The 21,591-nt window shown below is 39.0% G+C and overlaps 1 protein-coding gene across 3 annotated transcripts in view; it reads left to right on the top strand.

The window, feature by feature from the left end:
- The window catches only part of ZNF260 (zinc finger protein 260), a 138,184-nt gene extending 117,782 nt beyond the window's left edge, over nucleotides 1-20,402 (top strand). The window contains exons 1-3 of one of the 3 annotated variants that reach the window (XM_032325672.1): nucleotides 1,637-1,751; nucleotides 4,432-4,640; nucleotides 14,149-20,402. In XM_032325672.1, the coding sequence (XP_032181563.1) occupies nucleotides 14,612-15,850 (1,239 nt within the window). In that variant the 5' untranslated portion in view covers nucleotides 1,637-1,751; nucleotides 4,432-4,640; nucleotides 14,149-14,611 and the 3' untranslated portion in view covers nucleotides 15,851-20,402. Of the gene's footprint in view, nucleotides 1-1,636; nucleotides 1,752-1,969; nucleotides 2,058-4,431; nucleotides 4,641-14,148 lie in introns of those variants that run through there. The other 2 variants (XM_032325673.1, XM_032325674.1) reach the window with 2 other exon arrangements.
- Nucleotides 20,403-21,591: the final 1,189 nt, after the last annotated feature.

Raw genomic sequence — 21,591 nt, 5'->3', positions numbered from 1 at the left:
ATAAATTAAAATATACTATCAGCTATATTAATTTTAAAAAATTGGGAGTGCAAGGAAGATATTTTCTAAGAGAAACAAGAGGTTTCAGGTAGGGGCGCCTGGGTGGCTCAGTGGGTTAAAGCCTCTGCCTTGTCTCAGGTCAGGTCATGATCCCAGGGTCTTGGGCTCTCTGCTCAGCAGGGAGCCTGCTTCCCCCCCCCCCCTCTGCCTGCCTCTCTGCCCATTTGTAATCTCTATCTGTCAAATAAATAAATAAAATCTTAAAAAAAAAAAAGAGGTTTCAGGTAACTTGATGGGTCTTTGTTAGGGCTTCACCAAGAAAGAAAAAAAAATCAAGTCTGGAAAAATAAAGTATTTCTGAGATAAAGAGAAAATACTAAGTCACCTTAAACCTAAGTTTTAATTGTCACAACAATTATTTCCTCCTCCAACGGAGACCTTTTTTGGAGAAGGATAGAGACGGGGAAGGAGACAGCAGACCGTTCTAGGGGCCCGGATGAGAAAGTCAACTGGTTACACCTGCCACACGTCACCCCTAGCCCTGAGAGAAAACCAGAGCTTCCAAATCAATCTCAGGGTCAGAGAGAAGAGTCAAGGCCTTCACTGTCAAGGGTCAGAGCCTTCTTGTCTTTGTTCCCATATATGATTATGTGTGACACAGTCACCAACACAATCTCCCCAAATTCACACAGTGCTGCTCAGTTGCACACCCACTACTAGACACAAAATCACACCCTGCGTCACAACACCCTCCCTTCCCTTCCCACACGGCGCTCCACAGTTACAATACCCACGGCAGCTCAGTCACACAGATCATTATACTAGCACAAAAAGTGAAATACCAGCTCACACAGTCACAAGGGCATACCCACTACAGGGAACACAGTCACAGGTAACCCCCAACCACAGTGTTACACACGGTCACACATGAACAATCATACCACGGGGACTCACAGCGTTATGATACGCTAATCCACCCCCGCACACACGGTATCACACACATTCACAGTCGCACAATACGCACATCACTTGACAGTCACAAAATTACACCACCGCCCCTCCTCAGCCCCTTCTGCCCTAAAAGACTTACTTAACACTCAGTCTCGGTCCCGGCGCCAGGCTCTGGGCTTTTTTCAACCCCTGCCTCCTCTGCAACGCATTTGTGGCCATAGCGCGCAGCTGAAAGACCCCTTCTCGAGTCTAAATACCGCTCAGCTCAAAGCCGCCCGCCTCCCTGTGGGGAGGAGCGATGGACGCGCGATGCCTCCTGGGAAAAGTAGTTAAGCTCCGCACTAGCTATGGAGAAGGTAGCCGGCTTGAGTCGTGCGGGAGAGTCCGCCCGACCTTCGCCCACCCTGAACTACGCCCCGAAATGTTTCGGTCTTACACCTTGGCTCCTACTTGGAGTGAGCCCGACATGCTTGGACTGAGTTTATTAAACCCCAAGGCACACCACTGCCCTCTCCCAAAGGTAGAGTTAAAGGACGTAGATTATTAAACTGCGTCCTCTGACTCAGGGAGACAGTCCCACAAACTGGCGCAGGAAAAAAAAGCGCGAAAAGCGCGCTCGAACCCCTGGAACTTATGGGAAATGTAGTCTGCAGTCAGAAAAGCGGAGGACCGGCCAATACCGACAGTTTCTGTCCGGTACTGAGCCCGGCGGAGCCCAGGAGACCTCTGGGAGTGCTAGCCAGCCCAAGGAGTGCGCAGGCGCAGACTTTCCGGCTCGCCATAGTCGTCTTTGTCTGCGGGTGAGTGCGGTTTCGGCCTCGCAAGGCGCAGATCTGGGCGTGGGACCTGGGGTTCTGGGCTCAGAATCCGGTTAGGGAGGCTGTCGGGGAGGATTCTTAGAACCCGCGATAGGGCTGGGGTGGCTGAAGGGGAGGAATCGCTTTCTGTGACGTGAGCAGTGTTCAAAGCCTGCGCGGATGGGGGCAGGGGCACAGGAGGAAACTGGGGCGAGTTCGCGGGTGGGTTACGGAGGGTGGGAGAAGGTTGTAGGGGTATAACTGGCGTGAGAATTGTGTGGTTCCAAGTTTGTGAGGATGGATGGCATGGTGAGCTTTATGGGGTAGCAACCTCAACCTCACTTTTCTCATTTCTAAAATAATGATAAAGACGTATCTTTGCGGAGTATCCATTTTTCTGAAAGAAAGGAAAATAGCTAAGACATCAAGAGAGAATAATTTTTAAAGCAATTTTTATATAAAGGCAGGCTCATTGTGGAGTAGGAAACAAAATCAGGATTAACAATATTTAAAAGTAAATATTTCCGAAAAACTTGTTACTGAATTACTAGACTCCCCCTGTGCATGGACTTTTCGTAATTCTTTGGAGGAACTTTGGTGAGGCAGCTTTGAGAAGCCCTGGACTAAGGAGGAGCTTTAAGAGCTAGTTTCTAGTAGTGTAGACAGCATAGAATTGTGAAGGATGTTATCCTGTCTTTGGTGCATAGATATCAAGTAACTGATTTAAGACCTCTTTGTTTCTTAGCGACGTGGCAGTGACTCGTAATTTGACCAGGTTTTCCCCAGACAAATGGCCTTTGTAAATGTAATGAAACAAATTTTCTTCTATCGAGAACGACACTTTCTTTCAGTATTCTATCACACTTAACATAACTTTCAATAAAATGAAAAAGTATCACGGTACAAAAACTCAAATATGCACAAATAATATCTTTGGTATATACAAAAAGTAATCAGTAATATTTATGAAGACAGTACTTTATTTACAATAGCAACAAATCAGACAAAGCACCTTGGGATAAACAAGAAATATATAAAATCCATATAACACTAAACCCAAAAGACGACTTGAGCAAATGGAAATACATGTTATATCTTAGATTTTAAAAGTCTGCAAGGTATTTTGTTTCGTGAAGAAAGCTAAGTGCCTCTTTGGTAATATGTAATATACTTCCTTTTTATATTAAGTGGGAATAAGAATGTATATTTGTAGGTGCATAAAAAAACTTATGAAGTTTACACAGAAAATAAAAAAGGTTGATGAGGAGGGAAATGGAACAGCGAGGGCAAGGGTTAGAAACACATTTTTGCTTGCCTGTTTGTAGATTCCCATTTTTAACTGGAATGGAGAAATTAGGTTTCTGTGTTCACTCCATTACTTTTCAGATGTTTAGCATTATCTCATTTTTGAATGTTTCCTTGACTTCCAATATACTACTCATTTGAATAATTCCAGTCAAAACCAAGGAATAACCATTCCCCCAAAAAAAGCTCCATTAGCAACTTTTGTTTCTGTTTGTCCCTTAATTATTAGTGTTTCTAATTTTCTCACTTTGAGATAGATATATATATATATAGATATATTTTTTTTAAACCTCTAAGAACAAAATTCCATTGCTGTGGCCTCACGTGATAGGTGACTAACAAATGTCCATTCCTGTTTGAGCCAAATCCTGAGCTACTTACTCATATACCCAAATTACCTAATGGACAGCTCCACCTTTATGTTGCCCAGGAACTTCAAACTCTTCATGCCCAAAATGTTAGCACTGACATCTCCTGCCTCCTTTCAGTTCCCCTTTGTATTATCTGTTTTGTCAGTTCATAACACTGTCCAGCCAGATTCGAAGCCTTTTATATTTGAGTAAGGGAAGAGCTTTTGAGTAAGTCTGATTCTTGTCTGTCATAACCCATTACAAATTGGAGGCCCAGATTTCTTACACAAAATAAATGATAAATATGTATGTTTGCTGAATCAATGAATGACCATGTAATTATAGAGCATTTATAATATTTAATTCCTCCTAGAGTAACATAACCTAGGTAAAATACTAGGCAGCTAAAAATTTTAAGAACTCTGATCATGAAGAATACATGAATAACTTCCTTTACATTTTATCCATATCATTTAAGGTTGATGACTTCAGATTTATGAGAACAGTGTTTTTATAGGGGAAAATGATCAAAACTGTGACTATTCAGTCAGGAGCAAGGCCACAAGTGGTACCTATTCCAAGATACCTGTTTAGGTTGTAATTCTGTAGAACTCTTAACAACTCAGTCTTGTAATTTCTCTGTATCGCCTAAATCCCTGAAAATGATGTTTCCCATTTCTGAAATGTGTGGAGCCTTTTAAAAAAAAAAATTTATTTATTTATTAGAGAGCACACACACACACACAAGCAGGGGGAAGGGACAGAGGGAGAGGAAGAAGCAGGCTCCCCAAAGAGCAGGGAGCCCGATGTAGACTCAATTCCAGGACCCTGAGATCATGACCTGAGCTGAAGGCTGATGCTTAATCGAGTGAGCCACCCAGGCACCCCTGTGTGGGGTCTTTAAATGGCATGATGGCTTTGGCCTGGGATGCAGAGTATAAATACTCTCTTTTTCCATGTGCTCACATGTATGCGTATGCACCAGCTTCTCAGCCAAAGGGTCATTATTACTTTGTTCTTTTTCACAGGCCCTCTTCCTCGTGCATCCACAGGAACTGCACTTGCCTTGTCCTTTAAAATTTCCAGGAGTCCTATGGCCTCCACCTGAATTATGGGATGCTGCTTTGACCCTCAACAATAATGTCCAAGTCCTGTGTCACTTTTTGGAAGTTTAAGGTGCCAGTTTAACAAGATCAACGGATGTCTGAGAGAGAAATGTAAAGGAGGTGCTATCCAGGTGAGTAAGAAAGAACCCAACAAGTATCAATGGGATAAAGGCTCATTAGAGTTACTCAACCAGCAACCTCTGAAAATTTTTTTGAGGCCATTGTCTTATCAGCCCTTATCTTTTGGAGTAACAATTGCTGAAATTCTTTAGATATCTAAATAACATTTCCAGATACACTTGCTTATCAGTGCTTTTTTTCTCTCAGATTCTGGGGGACTGGTTGCCCCTCTAACCTCTCTTCTGGATGCCAGCCTCTTCATTTATAGTCTCAGTTTGATAAATTTTACAACTTACATGTTGTGTTCTCCCTTTCACTAACATTCTTCATTTTTTACTTCTCTTTAGATATTTAGACTCCTTCCCTTAAGCATTCAGTCATCTTGCCAAGGATTACAAGATCTGTATCTGTCAAATCTTAGCATGTAGATTCTTTTCTTTAAAATTAAACTTGCTACAGATGCTTTGGCAGCTTAGGTGGTTGATCATCCAACTCTTGATTTTGGCTCAGGTTATGATCTCAGGGTCATGGGATAGGACCAGCATTGGACTCCATGCTGGACATGGAGCCTGCCTGGGAGGGAGTTTCCTCTCTCTCCCTCTCCCCTCCCATCCCCTGCTTGCTTTTTCTCTCTTAGAAAAAAAAAAAATTCTAATAAAATTTAACTTTCTGTCATTTCTCCCTACTTCCATTGTTCTATTTCTCAGAGTTGAATTTTACCCTCTTATCCTATTTTGTTTTTTAAAATTAATTTATTTAATTTAAATAAATAGAGATTTTATTTATTTATTTATTTGACAAAGAGAGACACAGCGAGAGAGGGAACACAAGCAGAGGAAGTGGGAGAGGGAGAAGCAGGCTTCCCACTGAGCAGAGAGCCCTATGTGGGGCCTGATCCCAGGACGCTGGGATCATGACCTGTGCCGAAGGCAGACACTTAATGACTGAGCCACCCAGGTACCCCTATCCTATTTCTTATTCTCTTCCTACCTCCAGCTATCATAGCACAACATTTCTCGCCCTCTTCCTTTTTGACAATATAAGCAGGCTCAGAAATTTGTCCTGACATCCTATGAATTCACCTCTCTGTTACTTTTAAAAATAAGTAATAATACTCTCTTTAAAATCCAATACAGGGGTGCCTGGGTGGCTCCATAGGTTAAAGCCTCTGCCATCTGCTCAGGTCATGATCCCAGGGTTCTGGAATCGAGCCCTGCATTGGGCTCTCTGCTCATCAGGGAGCCTGCTTCCTCCTCTCTCTCTGCCTGCTTCTCTGCCTACTTGTGATCTCTATCAAATAAATAAAATCTTTTAAAAAAATAAATTTAAAAAAATCCAATACATATACTCAATAGAAAAGTAAAATAATGGATATGTCTTCTCAATCCTGGCCCTTACTTCTCCTTTTCTGTTCCCCAGAAGCAGCCACTATTAACTGTGTATTCTTCTAAATGTGTTTATGAGTATACAAGGAGGCTTTCAAGCAGAAAAATAACATGATTTAACTGTGACAAGAATAAACAGCTATTTCTGTGTTGAGAAGAGTTATAAAGAGGCGAAGGCAAAAGTAGAAAGAACAATGAGGAGCCTGTTAACTAGTCCAGTCAAGGCATGATGTGGCTTACACTTTGGTGGTCCTAGTGAGTGAGGATTATGAGAAATGGCTAGATCCTAACCATATTTTGAAGATAAAGCCAACAGGATGTGGAGATGTAATAGGTGTGTGATCTAGGAGACAGTTGTTCAAGGCTTGAGCAACTGGGAAAATGAGGTTGCTATTTAATGAGATGAGAAGAATTTAGAGGGAGTTCATTTGGGAGAACAAGAGTTTGGTCTGGGGCAGGGTAAAACAGACCCCTGTTAGATATCCAAGTGCAGATTTTGAGTGGAGAGTGGATATGTGAATCAGTTGAGGAAAGAGGTCCAGACTAGTGTTTAAATATTTTCAAAATATTATATCAGAATGCACAAATGTCAAGCAAACTCTTAACTATATTATGTGGAGGGGTGCCTTAGTGGCTCAGTGGGTTGGGGCCTCTGCCTTCAGCTCAGGTCATGATCCCAGCATAATGGGATCAAGCCCCAAGTTGGGGGTCTCTGCCTAGCGGGGAGCCTGCTTCCTCCTCTCTCTCTCTGCCCGCTTCTCTGCCCACTTGTGATCTCCGTCTGCCAAATAAATAAATAAAATCTTAAAAAAAAAAAAAAAAAAAAACCATGTTCTGTGGAAATGGTGACCTGTTAGAGCAGGGGTTGGCAAACTATATACTAGTACGTGTTTTTGTGAATATCGAAATATGGCCATCTACGGTACATCTTGTCCATTCATTTTCTTATTGTCTATGACTGCTTTCTGCTACCACAAATGCTTGAGTTGAGCCAGGCATCGGCAGATACATGATACTGTAAAGCATGCGACTAAAAAGTGTATCAGTCATGGTAAAGCTACGTGACTATAATAAACCCTAAATGTACTGCTTTAAGGAATGTAAGAATTGATTTCCTGGTCATATAACAGTTAAGGTGGTGAGTAGTGAAGAGCTGCATGGTCGCTTTGGTCTTTGCGGTTCTTTAAGGATCAAGATTTCTTCCAGGTTGTCTCTTTTATCATTCACTTGTGGTTAAAACGGGATCAACAGTGCATTCCTGGTTCCAGCCAGGTGGAGGAGGAAGAAATCATCATGTAGGGCCAAGAGGTCAATAAACTTTTTCTGTAAAGGTCCAGATAGTAAATATGTAAGGCTTTGTAGACCATAGGATTTCTGCTGCGACTACCCAGATCAGACATAACAGCACAAAAGTAGTTTGCTTAGCATTAGATTATCTTGATTTCTATTTTGAAAATATTTTTTAAACCACAAGTTAAATGCTATTGAAAGAACCATTTTGCCTGGTTTTCAGATGATGTTGCCTAGTTCAGTTCAGAATTTTACAGTATGAGGGGCACTTGGGTGGCTAGGTCAGTTAAGGGTCCGACTCTTGATGTTGGCTCAGATCTTGATCTTGTGGTGAGTTCGAGCCCTGCGTTGGGCTCCACACTGAGTAAAGAGTCAACTTAAGATTCTCACTCTTTCTTTCCCCCTTAGCTCGCTCTGTTTTGCTCTCTCAAATAAATCTTTTAAAAAAATTTACAGTATGAAAAACTCAATTCTGATCAATATGTATGAAGTATACTGATGTCATCCCTATAAAACTTCAAGTTTTAGTTACCAATAAGTTGTTATTCCTGTTTTCTTTTCCCTTTTTTTCCTTTGAAGATTTTTTTTCTTTGAAAGATTTTATTTATTTATTTGACGAGAGAGATCACAAGTAGGCAGAGAGGCAGGCAGAGAGAGGGGGAAGCAGGCTCCCCGCTGAGCAGAGAGCCTGATGTGGGGCTCAATCCCAGGACCCTGGGATCATGACCTGAGCCGAAGGCAGAGGCTTAACCCACTGAGCCACCCAGGGACCCCTATAGTTTTTTTAATAGTTCTTTTTATTTTAGTTGTATTTATTGAGAGGAACAATATGGTTAGTATTGGTTCTCATATTTAATATTATGCATTCTATTTTAAATTTGACCTCATCTTTTTTATCCTTTACTATAGTATCTTTGATTTCCTTGTCTTGGATATAAATGTCTTTCCTTCTGAAAATTTGGAAAGCTTATTTTATTTTATTATTTTATAATATTCTCTTGGTTGCCTTTACATTTGTAACTTTCTTAGTCTTCATCCTTCATTTCTTTAGCCCCCGCTAAGGAGTTATATGTATTTTATACATTAGTATGTTTTCAGTCTCCCTCCTCTCTTTACCACACAGTTGGTGATTGCGATTATTATTCTAGTTTTAAACAGGATCAGCTGCATTCTTCTTACCTTCCCCATCATATATATGAAATTGCATCTTTGTCTTTTTTTTTTTAAAGATTTTGTTTATTTATTTATTTGACAGACAGAGATCACAAGTAGGCAGAGAGGCAGGCAGAGAGAGAGGAGGAAGCAGGCTCTCTGCCAAGCAGAGAGCCCGATGTGGGGCTCGATTCCAGGACTCTGGGATCATGACCTGAGCCGAAGGCAGAGGCCTTAACCCACTGAGCCACCCAGGCGCCCCGCATCTTTGTCTTTGATTGTGCAGTAATCCATCTATCAAAGTCCTATCCATGGTTTCCCCTTGAACTTCATTTTTTATTAAAATGTATCATTATCGGGGCGCCTGGGTGGCTCAGTGGGTTAAAGCCTCTGCCTTCGGCTCAGGTCATGAACCCAGTGTCCTGGGATCGAGCCCCACATCGGGCTGTCTGCTCCGCAGAGAGCCTGCTTCCTCCTCTCTCTCTCTCTGCCTGCCTCTCTGCCTACTTGTGATCTCTGTCTGTCAAATAAATAAATAAAATCTTTAAAAAAAATAAATAAATAAAATAAAATGTATCATTATCACTTTCAGCCCAGTCTCTCTAATCTCTCTACTCCCATACCATATTATAGCTTCCAGAGCAACAGGATCCTAAGTACATACTCTTTTATATTTCTACTTTATGTTTAAGACACACATTAGAGGGGCGCCTGGGTGGCTCAGTGGGTTAAGCCGCTGCCTTCGGCTCGGGTCATGATCTCAGGGTCCTGGGATCGAGTCCCGCGTCGGGCTCTCTGCTCAGCGGGGAGCCTGCTTCCTCCTCTCTCTCTGCCTGCCTCTCTGCCTACTTGTGTTCTCTGTCAAATAAATAAATAAAATCTTAAAAAAAAAAAAAAAAGACACACATTAGAGCTCATTGAGAGAAAGGCCAGTATTTTATCCTTTGGATCTGCAGTCCTTAAGCACAAGCAAAATGATTATGAAATAATCAGTGGTTGTTACAGAGCTTCAAGTGTGGATTTATATTTTCAGCTTTATTGAGGTTTAATTTACATAAAAGTTACCATAAAAGTATATTATTTGATAAATTTGGTAATTGTATACAGTCAAAAAACGTACACCGAAACAAACATGCAGAACAGATTCATCAACAGTTCTTTGTACCCTTTTGCAGTTGAACCATGCCCCCCCCAATCCCTGGTGGTCACTAATTGGCTTTATGTACAATAGCTTGCTATTTCTAGAATTTCAATATAAATGTGGTCATGTACTGCTTAATCATTAATATTTAATTTCTTTAACTTTTTTGAAATACTTCATATTGTATAGATTAATATTTCATTCCTTTTTATTGCTATTATTATAAGTATGGACATAATTTGTCTATCCATCAGTTGATAGACATTTAGATTATTTCCATTTTGGGCTATTATGAATAATGCCGTATGAACATTCATATATTAAGTCTTTGTGCAAACATTCATATTAATTTTTCTTAAATAAATGACTAGGAGTGGGATTGGTACATAGAATAGTAAGTGTATATTTAACTTTAAAAAACACTCTCAGATTGTGCTCCAAAGTAGTTGAACCATTTTTCATCCCCACCTACTACTCCCATCATTCAGAGTTCTAGTCGCTTCACAGTCTCACACTTGGTTTGGCAGTTGTTTTAGCTTTAGCCATATTAGTGGGTGTGTAATGGATCTCACTGAGTTGTTTTGGGTTTTTTTTTTAAGATTTTATTTATTTATTGGAGATAGAGACAGAGGGAGAATGAACAGGGGGTAGGGGAATAGTGAGAAGCAGACTCCCCGCTGAGCAGGGAGACTGAGATGGGACTTGATCCCAGAATCCTGAGGTCATGACCTGAGCAAAAGGCAGACACTTAACCCACTAAACCTCGCTGGCACCCCTTACTGGGATTTTAATAGGCATTTCTTTTTTTTTTTTTTTTTTTTTTTTTTAAAGATTTTATTTATTTATTTGACAGAGACAGATCACAATTAGGCAGAGAGGCAGGCAGAGAGAGAGAGGAGGAAGCAGGCTCCCTGCTGAGCAGAGAGCTTGATGTGGGACTCGATCCCAGGACCCTGAGATCATGACCTGAGCCGAAGGCAGCGGCTTAACCCACTGAGCCACCCAGGCGCCCTTAATAGGCATTTCTGATCACTAGTTAAAATGAACGTCTAATGTACTTCATCCATATATCTGATGTTGTAAAATGTCTGTTCTAGTCTTTTGCCCATTTTAAAAACTAGATTGTTTATCTTTTTGAGTTTTTGTTAACTGTTTTTGAAGGGCATTTGTTTGTTTTTAAGATTTTATTTATTTGACAGAGAGAGACACAATGAGAGAGGAACACAAGCAGAGGGAGTGGAAGAGGGAGAAGCAGACTTCCCACTGAGCAGAGAGCCCTATTCGGGGCTCGACCCTAGGACCCTGGGATCATGACCTGAGCGGAAGGCAGACACTTAAGGACTGAGCCACCCAGGCGCCCCTGAAGGGCATTAGTTTTTAATTTTGATGAAGTCTACCATTTTTTCTTTTTATATGAATAGTTTTAACACTTATTTGAGGTCTTTGTTTCAGTTTGAGTGAGTTTTTGCATATGGCATAAAGGTTGAGGGCTTTTGTTTTCTAATTATGTAAATTATAGCATTGATATGAGGGATAGTGTACTACCAGAGTCAGTTCTTGCAATGGTTTATAAGAAATTCAGGAGAGGCACCTGGCTGGCTCAGTCCATAGAGCATAGGACTTTGATCTCAGGTTTGTAAGTTTGAGCCCCACTTTGGGTGCATCAGGGTCCCTGCTCAGCAGGAAGCCTGCTTCTCCCTCTCCCATTCCTCCTGCTTGCGTTCCCCTCTCGCTGTCTGTCTGTCTCTCTCTCTCTCTCTCTGTCAAATAAATAAATAAATAAATTTTTAAGAGATTGCTTAAAAATAAACTCTTTAAGATAAAATCTTTCAAAAAAAGAAAAAATGAAGCTAAAATTTTGAGAGGGACAAGACAGATCAGGATCACATGGAAGATTTCCACTTAGTGGACAGGAAGCAATTATAAATTAAAAAGTTCCAAGGGAGGACAAGAAAACAGCTCTTCACAAAAGAGCTTTGGTGCCACTTATTTCAGGCATAATGAAAGGAAAGGAAAACTGAAATTGATGGCAGTAACAGTTTCTGTATCTAGAAATGATAGTATCAATCATCAAAATACTGCAGTAAAGCAGATTTCAAAGCAAAAATGACTGTTTTCTGGCCTATTTTCCTTTTTTTCACTAAATCTATGTGTACTTTGTTTAGCCATGTGAAACTCCATTGCAACCAGATAAAAAGAGCAAAGTCTATAGTTACTGTACAATTATAGGTCAGGTCAAGTTGAAAGGCTCAAGTCAAGGACATCTCTGTAGATATAACGAATTGGGGCCTTTAAAAGTGAAATAGGGGGTACCTGGCTGGCTCAGTCAGAGCAGTGTACAACTCTTGATCTCAGGATTATGAGTTCGAGTCCCACGTGGGGTGTAGACATTAAATAAATAAAAGACTTTTTTTTTTAAATGTGAAATAGGATTATAGTTTTATTTGCTCCATCCTTCCTGCCCCACATAGGCAACACTTTCATCTCATTTAACTGAGTCTACCGGTGTTTATTCCCACATTTTATACAGCTATTTTGCCTACTTTTGATTTAACCATTTTAAAACAGTATCAGCTTGGGAGCAACTGGCTGGCTTAGTTGGTAGGGCATGTCACTCATGATCTCAGGGTTGTAAGTTTGAGCCTGACAATGGGTGGAGAGATTACATAAAAATAAAATACTTTAGGGGCACCTGGGTGGTACAGTTGGTTAAGTGTCCAACTCTTGGTTTCAGCTCAGGTAGGGATCGCAGGGTTCTGAGATCAAGCCCCCTGTCAGGCTCTGCATTCAGTGTGGAGTCTGCTTAAGTTTCTTTTCTCCCTATGCCCCTCCCCATCTTCTCTTTCTCTCTAAAATAAATAAAATAAAATCTTTTAAAATACATCATTTATATATATAGTCAGATTGTTAACATGCAGGGATCCAGAAAATTTCCTGCATTCATTTTCCTTTGTATTTTCTCTGGAACTCCTTTAAGGAAATGTTGAACCTCCTACATGCCTCTACTAACCCACAAATTTCCAGTCATTATTTCTTTCTCCCTTTGTTCTTTGCATTCTTCCTTTTTTGATTCTGGGAGATTTCCTGGACTTTTTTCCCCCAAAGCTGTTGAATTTTTTAGGTCAACATCATATTGTTTATTTGCAAAAAGCATTTCTGTAGGGGCGCCTGGGTGGCTCAGTGGGTTAAAGCCTCTGCCTTCGGCTCAGGTCATGATCTCAGGGTCCTAGGATGGAGCCCTGCATCAGACTCCCTGCTCACTGGGGAGCCTGCTTCCCTTCCTCTCTCTCTGCCTGCCTCTCTGCCTACTTGTGATCTCTGTCTGTCAAATAAATAAATAAGATCTTAAAAAAAAAAACTTCTTTATAGAAGTTAATATGTCAGTGCTATACAACCTTTTAGCTTTCTGTAATACTAATTATAATATTGTATGTGTGTTCTTTTGTTCCTTGTTTTTTTGTTTGTTTTGTTTTGTTTTTTTTCCTGTTTGTTTTGATCTTTCTTTCACCTTAGGGCTTTCATCAAATTTTTGTGATCTTTAGTGCTATATTAATATTTAACAGTGAGGTACCTGAAATATTACTGTAATCTGTGTGCAAGGTTGGGGCTTATAAAATGGTGGGCTTTGCTGTGCATCATTCAGTCAGATATTTAGATGTTTCTTTTATATGACTCCATATGTTAATATCTATAAATGTTTTCATGGTCTTCTCATTTTTTTCAGAAAAGAACCCCTCCATTGCCTGACACCAGCAACCACCAGCATTTCTAACAAGCAGCAGTAGAAAGGGGTTGGGGCCCTAGTCTGCATATGAACTTTTACTCATTACCTTCTTTTTAATATGTTACTGTGATCTTCTATGCCTGTCATCACTAAATTTGGAGCATCCCATTTATACCATTAGTTGCTGCTTTTTTAATTTTTATAAGTCTCCCCTTCCATTTTCACCCAGTCTCTCCAGTTACAGAGCCTTTGTGTTGCCAGCTGTGTCCCAAATAACCTTGGTTCTAGGTGTCAACCCCTTCTGCTGGCCTTCTATTTAAGTCATTCGATTCTGCTGTTAATTTACAGTTATTTGCTTTCTTTTCAAAGTTTCCTAAAACTTTTCATCCACTGATATCTCCTCAACCTCTTAATGTTTATGAGCATATGCCCTTCATCTATTAACTGTTATTTAATGGAGTTTCAGAAAGATACAGAATCTTATTTAATCACACATCCTTTTTTAATAATAATTCTTTTCATTTCCCTTCATTCCCTTCAATTCCCTTCATCTTATATAATAAAAGCAGTTTAAGCTACATGTATCTATGAATGTTATTTGTATCTATGCTTTCTTTTATAATGGTAGCCTAGGTTTGAAATGAGTCTATTTTATAATACCACATTTCTGAAATTATATTAATAATACTGGGGAAAAAATCACAAGTAGAGTGATACTGATGATAACAGCTATTTTATTGAATTTTTACTACATGCTAGGCATGGTATGTTATTAGCTCTTTTCAATGATTCTTTTGTTGTTTGTTCTGTTTTGTATTCCCTTTTAGAAAAGGTCTGGGAAATATGTAAGTCAATAGACACAACATGGAAGACATGTGAATTAAGTTTCCTCCTTCTCCATGGAAATACAGCTAAGAAGAAATTCAGAAAACCTGGGTAACAAGAAAAGTATTTCCTCTAAACACAGACTCTAATTTTTTAAGATTATATCTCTTTGTATGGGGTTCAGTTTAAGGAAGTTTAGAACATAGTTTATACTTCAGTGTAAGAGAAGTGATCTAAGAAAGATCGATTAAGAATACAATGATGTCATATATTTCATTCCAATCTGTAATTATCTAGTCTCAGTATAAACAATGCAAAGTCTTTCATCATAAATTCAACTTCATTAGCCACCTGAGGATTAATATTGGAGAGAAAACACATGAATTTGATGAATGTGGAAAAGCTTTTATCTATGTCAAATGTCAAGAAATACTGAGGAATTCTTGTTGGAAAAAATATCTGTGCATGATAAGGATGTTGGAAAGCCTTCAGCCTGAAGCAGATCTCCTTCAGCATGATCAGATTCATAGTAGAGAGAAACCTCATGAATGCAATGAATGTGGAAAAACCTTTAGCCTGAAGCAAAACCTCATAGAGCATAAGAAAATGCATACTGGAGAAAAATCACATGAATGTACTGAATGTGGTAAAGTATTCTCTCGAGTCTCATCCCTTACTCTACATTTGAGAAGTCATACAGGAAAGAAACCATATAAATGTAATAAATGTGGAAAAGCCTTCAGCCGGAAAAGAAACTTCCTTTCTCACCAGAAACATCATACTGGAGAGAAACTTTATGAATGTGGGAAAGCTTCTATTCAGATGCCAGGTCTCATTAAACATCAGAGAAATAATACTGGAAACAAACCCTATGCATGTAAGGAATGTGGAAAAGCCTTCAGTGGCAAATCATATCTCACTGAGCATGAGAAAATTCATACGGGAGAGAAACCATTTGAATGTAATCAATGTGGAAGAGCCTTCAGCCAGAAGCAATACCTCATTAAACATCAGAATATCCACAGTGGAAAGAAACCCTTTAAATGTAACGAATGTGGAAAAGCCTTTAGCCAGAAGGAAAACCTCATCATCCATCAAAGAATACATACTGGAGAGAAACCATATGAATGCAAAGGGTGTGGGAAAGCTTTCATTCAGAAGTCTAGCCTCATTAGACACCAGAGAAGTCATACAGGAGAGAAACCCTATATATGTAAAGAATGTGGGAAAGCCTTCAGTGGCAAATCAAATCTCACTGAGCATGAGAAAATTCATATTGGAGAGAAACCCTATAAATGTAATGAATGTGGAACAATCTTTAGGCAGAAGCAATACCTCATTAAACATCACAATATTCATACAGGAGAGAAACCTTATGAATGTAATAAATGTGGAAAAGCCTTCTCTCGAATCACATCACTCATTGTACATGTGAGAATTCATACGGGTGATAAACCTTATGAATGTAAAATATGCGGGAAAGCCTTCTGTCAAAGCTCATCTCTTACTGTTCATATGAGAAGCCATACAGGTGAGAAGCCCTATGGTTGCAATGAATGTGGGAAAGCCTTCTCTCAGTTCTCAACTCTTGCTCTGCATATGAGAATCCATACTGGAGAAAAACCTTACCAGTGTAGTGAATGTGGGAAAGCTTTTAGCCAGAAGTCACATCATATTAGACACCAGAGAATTCATACTCACTAAAAGCTCTACGAATGCCTTGAATTTAGGAAAACTTTCATCAGAACTCACACTTTAAGGGTATACTGAAAATTTGTTTTACAATAAAGCGACGTGAATGTGGAAAATACTTCAACAACTCAAAATTTAAATACTAACAATTTTAGTAAGTATCGTAATATCATGAAAACCTCTATTCCCAGAACTCCCACAACAGACACTGTTAATGATGTACTTTTAGGAGCGATCTCATTAAGTACGGATCCAGTCATGAGCGCTAAGCAACATGGTTCTGGAAGGCCTCCCTGATGCATGAAGAGGTATAAAGATTTGACACTGAGAGACAAAATTGTCATTTTAAAAGTGTTTCACTACATATGTAATCAGAATTATTTGTTCTTGATTCATTTGTAGAAATCAGAGATTGGGACAGAATATTGTATTCAGAAACATGCATGCATTTATAGGGAATTGTTAATTGATAGAGGTGGTTTCAAGGTTGGTAGGGAAATGAAATCATGGATGATTCAAAAAATGGTCTCAGGGTAACTGACTCTTCATGTGGAAAAATAATAGATCTCTGCTGTGGTAATACCTTAAAGTATTTATTATGAAATCCAAAAGTATCGAAGACTAAAATGCAAAAAGCAAAACTTCATAATATAAGAATTTTGTAGGAGAATGTTTTAAAACCTTCGTGGAGTAGGAGGGAATTTCTAAAATAGATTCCAGGATACTCTCAAGTATACATGCATATCCCCAAGAAACCAATACATGTGTCTAGGGAGTCATGTATCTTTATGTTGAAGCATGAATTACATTAGCAAAAAAAACTGGAAACAAATGTCTGTTGCTTGTGAAATGGATAAATAAAATGTGTTATAGGCACATAGCAGAATATTCTCTAGTAGTTAAGTATAACAGGTGATAATATATTTAAATATATTAACAGAGAAAGACCTGAAAAGTCATGTGGAGTAAAAACAACGAAGGGATAAATATAATCATAACTGTGAATTTGAATTAAATCAACACTAGCAAACACTAGTATTAAGTGTTGATTATGGATAAACATTTTTATGTAAAACTAAAGAAAAGATTGGAAAGATACACACTCGAATTCCCAAAGGTGGTTGCCTCTAGAAAGAATGGTAGTGGAGAAGAAATGGGACCAACCGTGGTAGTTAGATACTTCAGTTTTGTATCTAAACGTCTATCATAGGGGTGCCTGGGTGGCTCAGTTGGTTAAATACCTATCATTAAAAAGATTCTAAGTAAATATAACAAAATGTTAGTTACCTCTGGGTTGTGGTGATGTATGTGTTCTTTTCTTTGTGATATTTCTGAAAATTAAAAAACATAGAGGTAGGAAAGCTGTACATGGAGTATATGTAATAATAGACTCCCAATCCCAGATAGATATTAATATTTTATAGGAAATATTTCTAAAATCATATCTTTACTGTAAGTCATTTCTTAAAATTGGGATGGTAGCTTAATTTAAATTTGCTCTTGCATGTGACATCACTAATCTGTGTGATCTCTACTTAAAATTATAGCATGAATGTGCTACAGGTTGGTTGAGTTACACACATTTAAGGATCATACCATTTAATAATACATGCACAGACTTGATATTAAGAATTGGTTTCTGCTGAAAATATTTATCAGAAACTTTAAAAGTACACATAACCAGTACTGGCATTAAGGATTTGGTGTTTTAAAATGAGGAAACCAAGTTACCCTTAAATTTTTACATACGCCACTGAGTAAAATGTCAACCCTTGCATTTCACCTTCAGTTTTAACCTCAATTTTTTTTTCTATTCTGCTAGATATACTCAACCAATCCCCCATTTGTTTCCTTGCAGAAAATGGTGCTAAAAAAGGAGATCTGAGACCTAAACAATATTCTTATATTTGAAGCAAATCTTTTTGAGGGTTTTTGTTTACTTGGTCCCTTTCCACAACCGCTTGACATATAAAACGTTGTTAGTGCTCTTTTCAAATAGTGATAAAAATGTGTAGCCAACATTCAAATCATAGGCATATTTCAAATATATCAGTTTCTTTTAAATTCAAAATAATGAAATGCTAATAGAACCATACCACTACACTGCTTGTTAGTGCTTTTGATGGTTGTTCTTGAGATAAGATTATAAATGCCAGGGAACTGATGTGTCTGGGGTAACATACCCAAATAACATGTATATCTACATGAATCTAAATTATCCTCTATTTTCTTCCATTCCTCAGTAAGCATTTCTCTCATATTTCTTAAGTGTTTCTGATTGCCTTTGAGCTTGTGCAGCTTTGAAGTCACCAGAGCAACTAAGAACTCTCAGTTCAGACTAAACTAGGATTACCTTTTGGTGCCTATAGTTAGCTAGTGCCAGGGTGCAACAATGATTAGGATCGTCACATAGAGTAAGATGAGTAATATCTGTGATACTGTATACTTTAAATTTACTCTGACATTCCCCTGTTGATTCAACTTTTTGGTAGTTCCTTGTCACCACAAACAACACTATGGTAAATACTCTCAAAATCAGACTTAAATTTCAGATGTTTTTATTTCTGGGGGATAGGTTACAGGCAAGACATTGTTAGATCAAAGGACATAGGCTATTTTTTAAATTTTTATAGATGCTATCATTTTCAAAAACACAACTTTCCTTTAACCCTGCAACGGATGGTAACATACTACTTAAATTCATGTTTAATGAATGTAACCACTTGCTCCTAGATTTGCTTCTTTGTTAATTTTCATATTGTTAGCTCTTTAATAGACATTAGGAATTGTCTAATTTTTGTTATAAAAATGATTTTTCCATAAAAATACTCTAAATTTCTGTGTAACCAGATATGTATTAATTTTTTCTAAGCTTATGGGTTGGTTAAGAAGATACTTTAACCTCTAGATTGTCTATTTCTTAGGTTTTCTTGCAAGTTGCTTATTATTTGCTTTTTTCAATATGTAAATATTAATCCATTTAGAACTTAATTTTTAATGTCATTTGAAATGAGGATTCCTTGTTATTTTCTTCTGGATGGGTTTCCAGTTATACAAGCACAATTTGTTAAAATAACCCATCTACTTAGCAGCCAGTCACACAGTTCTGACACCAACTTGTGGTGTCCACCAGCAGCAATCATGGATTTGAACCAGCAATCAAAGAGAACAGGCTTTAACCCAGTTTATTATTAGCCTTGCCCTGACCAAAACAAACAAACAAACAAAAACATAACTGCCTTCACAATACTGCAACTGCCCAAGCAAGCAGCACAAGCTTCCAGGGCCTCCGTGTGGCTCAGGGGAGAAAAGGTCAGAATGGGTGTGGTTCACCTAAGCGCTGGAGAACACTAACATTCTCATCCAGGACATCTTATGATAACCCACTACTGCATCCGCGTGGTGTGCCCCCATGCAGCACACCCAGTTGTAAGACTGATACCCACTTGAGCACAGTGAAACTGCTGCCTTGGTTTCCCAAGATTTATGATGCCTTAGTCCCATAGGCTATCGATGTCTACATGCCAATTCACAGTTCTTCCCACCATCAACCAGGTACAAATGAGGAATCTACAGTAGCTGTTTTCATCAAGGAAACTGGTAGAAAGTCAAATCTAAGGTCATCTTTCCAGATATGGGTCAGTGGGAGAGTCCTGTTCTTAATTCCTCACCAACACCATCCTTTTCTATTCAGCTGAAACTCAGCTATATAATCCTTTAACCACATGATTTTTTCCTCATTCAACTGAAACTGCCTTGTACTTTCATTTATACCAAGACCTATTTCTGTATTCTCTTGTTTCACTAATCTATTTTTCTACTTCTATACTAATACCATATTAATAAGTTGGTTTAACATTAGCCTTACTGTATTTTGATACTGCGTAACAGACCAAGTCCTTGCCATTTTTCATTGTTTTATTGGCTATTCTAAGTTTTCTTCCTATATAATTGAAGACTGTGTTCTCAAAATACAAAAACCCTTTGATACTCTAGTTGGAACTGCATTACATTTATATATTTATTTTGGGAGAAAGGACATTTGGATTTTAAGGCTTTCTGACCCAAATTGTAGTGTGCCTTTGCATTTGTTCAAACTGTAATCATGTCTTTCAGCATGAGGGTCCTAAATAAAGGGATTTGAATGCCATCCCTGCTTAATATTATATTTTAAAAACTTTGCTAGTTGCGTGAATGAGAAAAGTCCATATTATGGACTAAACTTTTGTAGCCCCCTCAGAATTCATACTTCAAAGCCCTGATCCCTAGTGTGATGGTATTTGGAGATGGGGCTATTAGGAAGTAATTAGATTTAGATTAGGTCATGAGGGTGGGACACTCATGATGGGAACAGTACCCATATATAGAAGTGGAAGATAGAGATTACAAGAAGAGATTTCTTTCTCCATGCATACACTGGGGAAAGGTCATGTGAGTGCAGCACAGTGAGAAAACAGCTGTCTACACCAGGAACTGGACCTTCACCAGGATTTGCCAGCACTTTGATCTTGGGATTTCCCAGCCTCTAGAACTGTTAAGAAATAAATGTCTGTTGTTTAAACCACCCAGTCTATGGTATTTTGTTATAATGCCTGAACTAAGACAATCCCTTTCCTGCTTAATTCTCCTGTGCTCCTAGTATATGGTAAGACAAAAGCACTTTTCATTAGGAGAGTAAAATCCCAACTACATTATTAATAAGGTCTAATTTTTAGCAATTTATAAAACTTCCCCTACCTTATTCATTTAAAAATAAAAATTGGTGAAACAGGAAAAGTGAAAAATACAGTTCCGGGGGTGACATCTTGAAAATGTTGAACTAGGAATCATCAAGCTATCATTCCCTTACAGAAACTTAAAAAAGCCAAAAACTTCCTCTGTAGTACCTCTGGAAATTAGTCAGTGGTTTATACAAACAAGCAAATGCCCAAGCAAGTCAAAAGCCATTGTCAAATGTTAGTATCTTTTGTGTCATTTTTATTTTTGTGCCAACCCTCCCTGGCATGGTATTGATAATGGTCTTGAGCGGGTGGCAACCCAGTTTCCCCCTCAAATTGGAGGAAGCAGAGTGGACCATGTTTGTAAATTATTGTGTACATCCATTCTAACCTCTCTTGAGGATGCATGAAGGAAGGATGCAAGTACCATCTGTTTGACAATACTCAAAATGCAGGTGGGGAAAAGGAGCAGGCACTGCTCATAAAACCTACAAGATGGGGGCGCCTGGGTGGCTCAGTGGGTTAAAGCTTCTGTCTTCGGCTCGGGTCATGGTCTCAGGGTCCTGGGATCGACCCCCCACATCGGGCTCTCTGCTCGGCAGGGAGCCTGCTTCCCCCTCTCTCTGCCTGCCTCTCTGCCTACTTATGATCTCTGTCAAATAAATAAACTCTTTAAAAAAAAAAAAAAAAAAAGGGACGCCTGGGTGGCTCAGTTGGTTAAGCAGCTGCCTTCGGCTCAGGTCATGATCCCAGCGTCCTGGGATCGAGTCCCACATCGGGCTCCTTGCTCTGCAGGGAGCCTGCTTCTCCCTCTGACTCTGCCTTCCACTCTGTCTGCCTGTGCTTGCTCTCGCTTCTCTTTCTATGACAAATAAATAAAATCTTTAAAAAAAAAAAAAAACCTACAAGACTGAAAATCCACGTCTGAATATAAGACTGGGCAAGCTGAGATGCACAGTCATGGAGCAGGGTGAGGGTTGGTGGAGGGAAAAATTCTAAGAGGAAACACCAGGGATAAGGGTGTTCTGGCTAAAT

This window comes from Mustela erminea, chromosome 19, assembly GCF_009829155.1.
Source record: "Mustela erminea isolate mMusErm1 chromosome 19, mMusErm1.Pri, whole genome shotgun sequence".
NCBI lineage: Eukaryota > Metazoa > Chordata > Mammalia > Carnivora > Mustelidae > Mustela > Mustela erminea.
The sequence above is the reverse complement of the archived record's forward strand: the minus strand, read 5'-3'. Positions and strand labels throughout refer to the sequence as shown.